General features: G+C 40.0%; 1 protein-coding gene across 5 annotated transcripts in view; it reads right to left on the bottom strand.

Annotated features, from left to right (window-relative positions):
* LOC140464936 (solute carrier family 12 member 7-like) overlaps positions 1-11643 on the bottom strand; it is a 254371-nt gene extending 242728 nt beyond the window's left edge. For 2 of the 5 annotated variants that reach the window (XM_072560589.1, XM_072560587.1), the window contains exon 1: positions 11326-11642. In XM_072560589.1, coding sequence (XP_072416690.1) covers positions 11326-11476 — 151 coding nt within the window. In that variant the 5' untranslated portion in view covers positions 11477-11642. Of the gene's footprint in view, positions 1-11325 lie in introns of all 5 variants that reach the window. The other 3 variants (XM_072560593.1, XM_072560591.1, XR_011955023.1) reach the window with 2 other exon arrangements.
* Positions 11644-12502: the final 859 nt, after the last annotated feature.

Raw genomic sequence — 12502 nt, forward strand, 5'->3', positions numbered from 1 at the left:
ATATTTTCATTGGAGATACTTTGCAATTTCATCTTCCAATTGTGGCCATATGCTGAGCTTTTGGGATTACACAATTATTCTTGGGTATCTGCTTCCTTCTGTCACATGTGGAGTCAGCTATTACGAGGGTGCATAGCTTTAAATTAAAGGGGTGGTAGGTATAGGACAGATGTTAGGGGTAGATTCTTTACTCAGCGAGTCATGAGTTCATGGAATGCCCTGCCAGTAGCAGTGTGGACTCTCCCTCTTTATGGGCATTTAAACGGGCATTGGATAGGCATATGGAGGATAGTGGGCTAGCGAGGGTTAGGTGGGCTTGGATCGGCGCAATATCGAGGGCCAAAGGGCCTGTACTGCGCTATATTTTTCTATGTTCTATGTTCTAACTTTCTTCACCGATATCTTGAACTTTCAGCTGCTGTACAATTATACATCTGCTCTGCAATCTCAAATGACTAAGCTTGAACAGGACTATATCTGCTGTCCCTTTTTAATACCAATGTTACTATATTTGGTGAGCAGAATTGGCAAGAACACAACACACACCAGTGAGCTGACAGCCTTGTTAACTTATATTAGTGGGCCCAGATGAGGAACTGAACAGCTTCCTTCAAGTAAAATTGTACCAGGGAGAAACGAATTTCAGTGGTGAGGGGACTGGGAGGATGAAAAGCTTGGAACTTTTGGCCAAAAGCATCTGGAATCAAATTTTTATGTGGAATTGACTATTACTTGTGTATGTACAGTATCATTTTAAGAAAATGTATTAAGCATTGAAATGAGTCATTCACAAATTACTGCCGGTCAACACAATCACTCTGCCATAACCAAACTAAGTGACCTATCTCAATTAGCAATGCAGACAAAACATGCCAGGATTAGCAGATGAAACTTGAAAGTGCAACATCACCAGGCGGATAAGTCAACACATGCTAAACAGTAAAACCGTGTACTCTAAGGCAGAGCCAAATGATCTCATATCCAAAATTATGCAACCCAGTCATGTTCAGTTGCAAAATAACTAAAACAACAAATGGAAAAATGTGGCAGCTCCATAAACAAAGATGGCAGAATGCAAAATTAGTGCACCAGAAAAGGGTGAAGTATTTGCAACCATCTTCACCCAAAGCTGAGTAGATGACCTATGGAATAAAAACAAAAATAGCTGTAAAAGCTCAGCAGGTTTGGCATCTGCAGAGAGAAATCAGAGTTAACATTTTGGGTAGAGCTTTGAGCAATGGCTACTGGATCCAAAATATTATCTGATTTCTCTCCACAGATGCTGCTAACACTACTGAACTTTTTCAGCAATCGCAGTTATAGTCATAAAGCTGTACAGCATGGAAACAGACCCTTTAGTCCAACTCATCCATACCAACCAGATATCACAACCTAATCTTGTCCCATTTGCCAGCATTTAACCCATACTCCTCTAAACCCTTCATTTTAAAAGGCATCTGGCTGGGTTTCTGAAAATGTTGCAATTGCACCAACCTCCACCACTTCCTCTGGCAGCTCATTCCATACACACACCATCTTCTGCACGAAAAAGATGCTCCTTCGATCCCTTTTATATCTTTCCCCTCTCACCCTAAACCTATGCCCTCTAGTTCTGGACTCACCCACCCCAGGGAAAAGACCTTGTCTATTTATCCTATCCATGCCCATCATGATTTTATAAACCTCGATAAAGGTCACACCTCAGCCTCCGATGCTCAAGGGAAAAACAGCCCCAGCCTATTTAGCCTCTCCCTAAAGCTCAAACCCTGCAGACCTGGCAATTTCCTTATCAATCATTTCTGAATCTTTTCTAGCTTTACAACATCTTTCTGATAGGAGGGAGACCAGAATTGCACACAATATTCCAAAAGTGGCATAACCAATGTCCTGTATAGCCACAACTTGACTTTCCAACTCCTTTAGGGAGAAAGTGAGGACTGCAGATGCCGGAGATCAGAGCTGAAAATGTGTTGCTGGAAAAGCGCAGCAGGTCAGGCAGCATCCAAGGCGCAGGAGAATCGATGTTTCGGGCATGAGCCCTTTTTCAGGATTCCTGAAGAAGGGCTCATGCCCGAAACGTCAATTCTCCTGTTCCTTGGATGCTGCCTGACCTGCTGCGCTTTTCCAGCAACACATTTTCAGCTTCCAACTCCTTTACGCTGACCAATAAAGGAAAGCATATATTAGAGGAAATGTTGGGCAGATTGAGTCTGTACCCATTGGAACATGCAAGATTGCAAGGGTTCTTTTGGTTTGCAGTTATGGAAGCTAGTCCTAGCCTATTTTATTATCTCCAAAATAAGAGACAGCTAAGTAAACTGGATACAGCAAAGGTTATGGGTAGAGTGTGAATCTGGACTATGGTGCTTGACACGTGGTCCAGAAATATGCAACAAAACCGTTGTAATCCTGTGAGAGAATCTCTCACAGCATCCCAAGAAACAGGATTTCTCTTTTTCATGGGCAACTCCTTATATTATGTATAGCAGCATTTTGAGAGACAGCGAGACAGAGAGAGATTTTGAGTCTGGTATGACCTCTTCTTTAGAGAACAAGACTTTTGAAGAAGGGCCACACTAGATTTGAAATATTAACTGCCTCCAAGAATGCTGCCAATCCTGCTCAGTTCTTTCAGCATTCTCAATTAGGCCACTTTTGGAATGAGGTGTGCAATTCTGGTCTCCCTCTGATCAGAAGGATGTTGTGAAACTTGAAAGGGTTCAGAAAAGATTTACAAGGATGTTGCCAGGGTCGGAGGATTTGAGCTGTAGGGAAAGGCTGAATAGGCTGGGGCTGTTTCTCCTGGAGCGTCAGAGGCAGCAGGGGGAGGGGGCGCATGGGTAGGATAAATAGACAAAGTCTTCTCCCTGGGGTGGGGTGGGGGTTGGGATTCCAGAATTAGAGGGCATAGGTTTAGGGTGAGAGGGGAAAGATTTAAAAGTGACCCAAGGGGCATCTTTTATCATGCAGCGGGTGGTCTGTGGATGCAATAAGCTGCCACGTGATGTGGCGGAGGCTGGGACAATTGCACCATTTAAAAAAGGCACCTGGATGGGTATATGAATAGGAAGGGTTTGGAGGGATATGGGCCAAGTGCTGGCAAACGGGATGAGATTAGTTTAGGATATCTAGTTGGCATGGACAAGTTGGACCAAAAGGGTCTGCTTCTGTGTTGTACATTTCTAGGACTCTGGATGTAAGTTTGCTCGCTGAACTGGAAGGTTTGATTTCAGAAGTTTCATCACCATACTAGGTACCATCATCAGTGAGCCTCTGGTGAAGTACTAGTAGTATGGCCCGCTTTTTATTTGTGTGTTTAAGTTACTTTGGGTTGGCGATGTCATTTCCTGTTCTTTTTCTCAGGGGGTGGTAAATGGGATCCAAGTCAGTCAGTCAGTGTGTTTATTGGAACTGGCATGCTCCTAGGAATTCTCATGCATATCTCTGTTTGTCTTGTCCTGAATGGATGTGTTGTCCCAGTCGAAATAGTGTCCTTCCTCCTCTGTACGTAAGGAAACTAGTGAGAGTGGGTCATATCTTTTTGTGGCTGGTTAATGTTCATGTATCACTATATAGGTGATTTTCCTCTGCGCTGCAGTGTGTGGTGGCTCATTGAAGTAATAATGTTCTAATGCACCTTAGTTTGTGGTTGTTGAGATGATTGCTTCTGTAGTGTAGTATTGGTCCGTATGTGCTGTTTTCCTGTAGACGCTGGTTTGAAGGTCCCCATTGGCTGTTTGCTCTACTGTGACATCTAGGAATGGCAGTTTGTTTATGTTTTCCTCCTCTTTAGTGAATTTTATTGATTGTCTGAAAGGTTTCCTCTAATTGGTTTTGTTTCGTGACAACAAAAGGTATCACATCCACATAGCAGACCCAAAGTTTGGGTTGGTTGGTTGGCAGAGCTGTTTGTTCAAGTCTCTGCATTACTGCCTCTGCTAAGAACCTGGATATCAGAGATCCCATGGGTGTTCTGTTGGTTTGTCTGTAGATTTTGATGTTGAAGGTGAAGTAGGTGGTCAGGCATACATCCACTAGCTTGATGATATTGTTCTTGCTGATAAAGTTGGTGGTGTTTGGTGTATGTGTCTTTGGTTTTTCTAGTAGTTTAGTCAGTGTTTCCTTGGCCATGTTGATGTTGGTGGGTGTGAATACAGTTGTTACGTCAAAGGAAATAGTTATGTCATCCACTTCTATCTTGGTGTCTTTGATGGTCTTCAGGAATTCTTGGGTGGAGTGGATGGAATGGGGTGAGTCTTCTACTAAGTGAACTTCAAACCAGCATCTACAGCAAAACAACACATACGGACCAAATACTGAACTACAGAAGCAACATCCCAACATCTACAAATGAAGCTGCATTAGAACATTATTCCAACGAGCCACCACACACTGCAGCACAGAGGAACTACGAAGAGCAGAGGAAAAATCACCTGTACAGTGTATTCAAAAAGAACAGGTATACAATGAACACAGTCTGCCGCTTTCTCAGCAAGAAACCCAAACAAGCAGACAAAATATGTCAAGAAACCCTAGCCACCTCTCCCCAAATCAAAGACATCTCAGAAATGACTGCCAGACTAGTCAGACATCCTAGCATTGTTGTAGCCTACAAACCCACCAACACACTGACTTGAAAGACCCTATATTAGGCAACAAGCAAAACTAATATAAAACTTACAAAATACCTTGCAAGAACTGTAACAAACACTACATTGGACAAACAGGCAGAAAACTAGCCAAGAGAATACATGAACATCAACTAGTCACAAGAAGACACAACCCACTCTCACCAATATCCTTACATACACTGGAAGAAGGACACCACTTCGACTGAGACAACACATTCATCCTAGGACAAGCCAAACAAAGACATGCACGAGGATTCCTAGACGCATGACATTCCAACCAGAACTATCAACATTGACTTGGATCCCATTTAACACCTCCTGAGAAAAAGATCAAGGAGTGACATCACCACAGGAAATGACATGACCAACACAAGGAAACCTAAACACACATGCCATACCCCAGTGCTTCACCGGAGGCTCACTGATGACTGTACCCAGTATGCTGACGAAACGTCTGAAAACAAACCTTCTAGTTCAGCGACCAAACGTAAATCCAGAATTTCATACGGAGCTACAAATCTATTTTTGTTTCAGATTTCCAGCACTTGCAACAATTCTTTTCATTTTTAATAATGAGAGGACTCTCCTGTGTTTAAAATCACCTGTCACATCAGAATGACTTGCACATTGGCAGTCACCCTGTTTGCTCATGTTATGAATCCAACTTCCCAGGCCTTTAAGTTCTGGGGTGGAACTCAAACCCAAACCTTCTGGTTGGGAGGCAGGGACAACCAATGTCTTACAAGACCCCCCCTCACAAAGGTGTGTGTTCATATTTTCCATTAAAGTGCATCACCTCAGACTGATACTAATTCACTTCAAAACTACTTTGCAAGTTGTCTCCTCCATGCAATAAATTTAAAACTACTACAAAAATTGTACAACTGTGTGTATTTCATTCTTCCAGTAATTTGGAGTCATTAGAAAGTGAAACTCTGCAAAGTATGGAAGACTAACTTAAATAGTTATATTTTACAGTTCAAGATTACCATTGCAGAAACACAACGTAGTACAGTGTTTAGATCTTTAATTTCTACCGAAACCAGTTAATCACATCCTACTACAACTGATAGTTTCTCAGCGGTGTAATTTTATCTTGTGCAGATTCTAAAATTCCATTGGCTCAAGTAGTAGGCCAAGTTCAGCATAAACCTAAAAATTACTGCACTAGCAAACATCAAAATTAGAAATAGGAAATGCTGAAAACTCAGATATGACAGCCTCTCTGGAGAGAAAGAGACGCAAAGTTGAGTCTGATGCCTCATCTGATCTATGTAGTTTTGCCTAAGCCAAGCTAATTTGGATAGCAACTCTAATAATCCCTTCTCTTTATAATCGCTTCCTCACTGTGGAATATCCATCTGGATAATACATAATTATTTTAGATTGTAGATTGTCACATGCAATTAATTAGTTGCTTTTTGCAATTAATAGCTATGGAAAATACACACAGTTATATGCTTAACAGAATCTAGATACATCATTCTTTGAACACATTTAATAATGAGAGATTTCAAGCACAACTTGTATGTTAGATAACGAAGGTAAGTAACATTAATCATGGGTAACTTGTTCCTCAAATTATGGTTCAATAGGTATACAATTGTATATAGAACATGCAATTTTTCCAACTGTAAGAAAGTTCACATTCCTTTCCATCACAAAACATTTCACAGAAAATAAAATGCAACTTGCAAAGTTTAATGATTTCCCGTGTTAGGATTGACCAAAATGGGAGAATTGAAATGTGCAAATGGGGACCAACAATAGTTACTACAATGGAGGGCTGCATCTGAAGAATTGATATCTAGAAAATAAGCTGTAACAAAAAAAAGGCATCTCTCTGGGGATGCATCATAACCCATTAAAAACAAAGTGTATCTGCATAGAGGTGAATTTTAAAGTCCCTATTAATTAATAGCCTCGTAATGTGGTAATAGTCTAGATTTTCGTGACTGGACAGAATCACAGACCTCTGCTGCAACATGGAAAGTAATCTTCCAGAAATGTACAGACTTCTTTCTTAAACTCTTTACAATACCTTTCATCATTCTCATCCTTACCATCTATGCACTTGATGTCTGCCCTTTTGTTTTACTTGTTTAACGTCTTAAATTGCATGTGAATATTTCCTTTTTATTTTTTTGACTTGCAACTTTAAGCAGCCATGCAATTCTGTGGCTTGGTCCTTCCAAAGTTTTGTACTTTCAAGAAAAGCGCAGAACCAGACTGCATACTTTGCTGAATGATCACTAAGACTACCAATCACTAGCTTGCCCTGCAACTCAGACAGAAAAACAAAATCTACATCATCCAACTGTCTCACCAATGCACTTCCCATGGCAGGCTCCAACTAGTTGGCTTTTAAGATCTTGGCTTGTTTGTTGTTCTACAGTGTGTTGGAAAAGAAAATGAGACTGACATTCATAAACAACTTTCACAACCTCTGGAATTCTCAAGAGCTTTACACAGTAAATGAAGTTTTTTCTTTAAAAACAGCGCAAACATAAGAAATGCATAGCATTTTGCATACAGCAAGGTCCTATAAACAACAATGTGTTTAATGGCCAGCAATCTTTCTTGAGGTGTTCAAACCATATATATTTGTTGGGACGCCAGACAGAACACCCTGCTCTTCTTCAAAACAGGGCCAGTGGAATATTTTACATTGACCTGCAGAGGCAGAAAACTCCCAGTAAAACATCCCACTACAGAAACACTGGACCCCACAATTCTCAGTCTTGGATCAAGACAACAGCATCATCACACTTATGTTGACAAGAATAACTGCTATGATTTTTAAAAAAGTGATAAAGTCAGCATCTTATTCAAAATAATAAAAGATTTTTAGTTCCAAATTTAACTCAGTCTACAGTTAGTTGACAAAACCAGGACAATAGCAACGATGTTCTAGTGACCTAGGTTCACATCCTATGGCAGATGTGGAATTTGAACTCCAGATTTCTAAAAAAATTGCATTTAACTAACTGAAGTCTAATGAAGACTGTGAAACTATTGTTGGAAAAACTTCTGGTTCACCAATACCTTTTTAGGGAAGGAAACTGCCACCCTTACCTAGTCAGGCTGACATGCGACTTCAGACCCACAGAAATGTGGTTGATTCTTAATTACCCTCTGAAATGACTATCAAACCACTCAGTTGTAGAACTGCCTGAAGATCTGAGAAAAAGACCTAAAATGCAAGGACTGTGGCAATTCAAAAAGGCAGCCCATGCCCGTAATCAAGGGCAACTGGAGATGGGCACTAAATGATGGCCCAGAAGGCAACAACATATCTCATGAAGGAGTGAATAACACCAAAAACACACTTTTGTGAATTAAATCTATCACATATTCACTCAGAAATGTTAAAAGGTCTTATACCAATCCCAAACTAAACTTAAGTCCAAACATAAAATTCTGCTCACTGCTGTTGATTCCTGTCAATCATTTTGCTTCTTAAAAATCTTTTAATGAAAGATCCCAAGTAGCTTTTTGTACTAGTGAGTCAACACTTGGCATTTCTTTCACTTTTCCTAAATCTGTTAGGTCAGCAAATGGTTACTTTACTCAAATGCTCACAATGACCTAAAGCATAGAATTGCTCATCTAACACTTGCTGTTCCATCCCCTCCCTGAATATTTGTGGTATTCTCCCTTTAAGGCGAGGCACTCAACTGTCTCAGTTTAATTGGGCATGGAACTGTTCAAAAAGGAGTACATGTCATGATCCATTGGTGTAGCAGGGACCATTTCTCCAACAATTCAGATTTTCTTATTGTTAACCAAGGAACAGTACAAGCACATCCAGACATCACTAGATGCTTAACTCCATAGTAGGAGGCAGAAAAAGGCAAAGGAGAAAGGAGAAATATTTAAATTTTCACTTGTGTATACAGCATTCAACTACATTTTTGGTTTCATTGCTGATGAACTGAAGAAGAAAGGAAACACTGTTTTGATTTTAAGGTTGATATTGCAATCACTCGCATTTGCACAAGTGGATAAAACAGTCCAGAATTCCTAACTGCATGAAATGCTGAGTTGCAATTTCTCCAGTTATAAAACGAACTAGAAGTAAAAAAACGGTATACCGAGTAAAACATACTGATGATAGTTATCAGCTACATGTTCAGTAACTCTTCATTCCTGAAGAAGGGCTCATGCCCGAAACATCGATTCTCCTGCTCCTTGGATGCTGCCTGACCTGCTGCGCTTTTCCAGCAACACATTTTCAGCTCTGATCTCCAGCATCTGCAGTCCTCACTTTCTCCTACATGTTCAGTAAGCCAGCTGTTCAGAAATAGGAAGCCATTTTGTGTTTTCTTTCTGTACCTTACATGACAGGTCTAAAAAGATTTAGATGCAATAAACGCCCACAATAGATTTAAACTCATAGCCCTCGAGGGACTAGTCACATACTGCAGCCAGTGCTCAAATATTTTTAATCAAGGACTAAGCACCACTGTCATTTTTAGGTCATTCACTCAGTTGTGACACAACAGCAATCAAATCAAAACAACTTTTAACTGATAAATAGATAGAAGTTACAACTACTGAGTTATAACCTAATCGGCAATGCACTATTAATGAAAATGTTTCATTTGTCTTTATGTTACCAGGACCTTTGAAACAAAGAACGGTATGCTCTATTGGTGCATATGCAAATAGCAGTGTACCTTGGCATGGAAACCTACATGTTTCATGACTATTTACTATATTGATTGGAATGCAACCGGAGGTTTTTCTCCTTTGTTATGTTGTACAGCTCTTTCAATGACAGCTGCATTTTCTATTTTTACTGCATACAGTCGAAAGAACTTCAATAGTATTTAATTAAAGTGCAGCAGTGTTATCACATGTCTAACATAATTTATTATAATTAAGATGGCCAACAAAGTGGGTACAGCTAAGGTAGGTAATTTTAAATAAATTAGCTCAGACTAGAAATTTTACCCATGAATAAAGATTTCAGTTGTGAAACCATTCACAATTGTATCATCCACATGCAGCATCCTGTAAAAATCTACATGACTTGGACACATAATGAAGTGTGGAAAGGAGGAAGGGGGTGGTGGTGGAAAAGTGCAATGTTTAAAATAAAACATGTTTATTTCCACTTTGTTCATGTCAACTTCCTTCTCTGAAGGTTGACTGACACACATTTCCACTTTTATCCTGATCTGTACTCCTCTTACACATTTCACACAGGTCCAGCTGTATGCCAGTCCATTGTGTCATCCATTTCTTCCCAGCTTCCCTCTCCCAGGTTTTCTATCAATCTTCCCCATCAATAACTGTCGCTACCATCTGCTGAAGTGACAAGACCAAAGTATTGTGTTTTTTTTCCCTATGGAGTGCATTAAATTTCTTCTTTTCTTCGACTACATCCAGCACTAATCTCTATTGATACAAGGAGATATTCTGCATATCCTACTCTTTATCCTTCTTGAAAGTTAAAGATAATCTAATAGAATATTCTATTCGGTATTATTAAATAATACACAACTCATGAAGTCACTATTAGTCAAATTTACATTCACAAATTAATGTGGATGTTGACCCAGCTGTGATGAGTTGGGTTTGATTTATGGAAGGTATTTACAATATTGGTATAGGTTACAGCAGAAATTGACTAAAGCTTCAATAATTAAACTATTACCTTAAAAAGGTGACCCAAATCATATTGATGACATTTGCTCTCATTAATAAAAGTGCTCTACAAGTCATTAAATTTTTTTACACATGTACAACTTGTATTGATAGACCATCTTTAATACAGTAAAGCACCCCAATGTGTACTGTAGGTGTAATCAAAAGATTTAACCTAGAGATTGGTCATTAAACCAAACAAAATTGAGGGCTGAAGTAGTGTTTAGGACAATTCCCAAACTTTTGCACAGAACGCACTTTACTTAAAAAGATACCATATGCTATAAAAGCCTGAAAAGATTAACAGCTTTAATATCATACTTTTAAGAAACTGAAATGATTTTTGTTACATTTAGTAGAATTCAACTACAGCTCATGCAGAACATCTAATGCCACTTTATATCTGCATATATACACACCAAAGTCGTAGAAAATACCTATAAAACGAATTCAGGCCACATAATTTCCAATTTTCATAAGTTTTCCCAAAACATCCTAAAGTTAGGTTTGTTATAAAATTTTACATCAAAGGCATTGCAAAGCAAGTCGGAGAACAATCAGAAGTGAGCTGAGGTTGGAGAATGTTTATTTTAAAAAGTGACAGAATTGCAATCTACTCTCTGTGATCAAGTATCCATGTCAATACTCTGAATAAACCAAGATTGAAGAAAAAGGAACAATGGATTGCAAGCAACTAGGTTCAAACACGGGGGAAAGTGGCAGCTATCAGCAAGCCGGTAGAAAGTGCAATTGATTAATAGTTTGCCATTCAAGCGAGAGATAGTACTTTAATCAGCGGTCCATTGGTTTGAAATCCGGTCACTAAACATTGGCCCAGTTCTCATGGAGTGGAACACACATTACAAAAAAAAAACGCCCTATTACACAATTGAAAGTGTTGTCGAAGATTTAGCAAGCTCAACATTCAGCCATAAGGAAGTTATTTTGGAGGAAAAAAAACCCTGGAGCCAAAGTCTGGCCACTAGAAGAATGAAGTGAGTTTTTAAGTGCCATTAAACAGTTTTGTTCATTGCCTTCTTACCGTATTTGTTGGGCTCTCTGAGATACTCCAGTATGGGCACAGTACTCTCTGTCTCCTGAACACTACTGTCCCCATTCTGCATCCCATTGCTTCCAAGCCCGTCTCTCCGGCTGGGAACAGCGGTTACCAAAAACCTCTGAGACTGGGACATTTCCGAAGACGACAGAATCACCCTCGCTGTTCCCTGCTCGTGAGCTGGGAGAAGGAAGAGGAGCTCTTCGCTTCGCTCCGCTGCTGCCCGTTTCCCGGTGGATTCTGAAAGCAGCAAACAAGCAGCGCGCTGAGCCCAGGAGAAGCTGGCTGGGGGGAGGCGATCTGAACTCTTGTCCGACTGCTGATACACCAGAGACAGACTCCACCTCCCAACCAGCGCTAACTTTAAACCTGAGCTGTTCAATATCAAACTCTACACCTTAACCACGTGCACTCCGTCTGATCCAGCTTTAATCCGCTGCGCTTGCATTTAGCTTTTATACATACAGACTTATGAGATATTAGAATACATGAGACTCTTTAAAGAAAATTGACAGTCATCTCAAAGACTTTAACAGTGAGTGACGCCACGCCCATTGATTTGACACTTGACGAATCTGTTATCCTCAGATAAAATGACCTTCAGGCAGAAGTTAAAGCTGTAGCCCGCTGTGTATGATACACATCTCGCAGACCAGACTCTTGCAGCTAACACAGCTCATCGCTCCAGGTCTTGGGGTAGTTGCCACGAAGGTGCAGTGGGGAAAAGACTGAGGACTTCCTGCCAAAGTTAAATGAGGGTTGATTCAGTTATGAGACCCTTCTGGTACCTCAAATGCTTGTAGTCTTATACAAATAAGGTTGCCTTCAGTTTGTTTATTGGATAGATGTTTGCTTTTTCCTTGATATGCTACTGTACAGAAGTGAACTGCGTTTGTGACTGTATATATTAAGATATTTTTTATGAATAATGTATATTTTTGAAAAAAATATTCTGCTCCAATTCCCAGCCCTCCTCGATTTCCCTGCCATGTCCAGGAATTAAAGACTAATTCCCTGGTTAATGCTGTGACCTACGAAGAATGGGTTGCACATTAAAGTTGCAGAAATTTATTCTGTCCTTGAACATTTTGGTTGATTCGTTTGGAGACAGGCAAAAAGGCTCTTTAACAGTCAAGGATTGCTTAACTGTTGATGGCTGATC

The sequence above is a fragment of the Chiloscyllium punctatum genome, chromosome 41 (assembly GCF_047496795.1).
Source record: "Chiloscyllium punctatum isolate Juve2018m chromosome 41, sChiPun1.3, whole genome shotgun sequence".
NCBI classification, from domain to species: domain Eukaryota; kingdom Metazoa; phylum Chordata; class Chondrichthyes; order Orectolobiformes; family Hemiscylliidae; genus Chiloscyllium; species Chiloscyllium punctatum.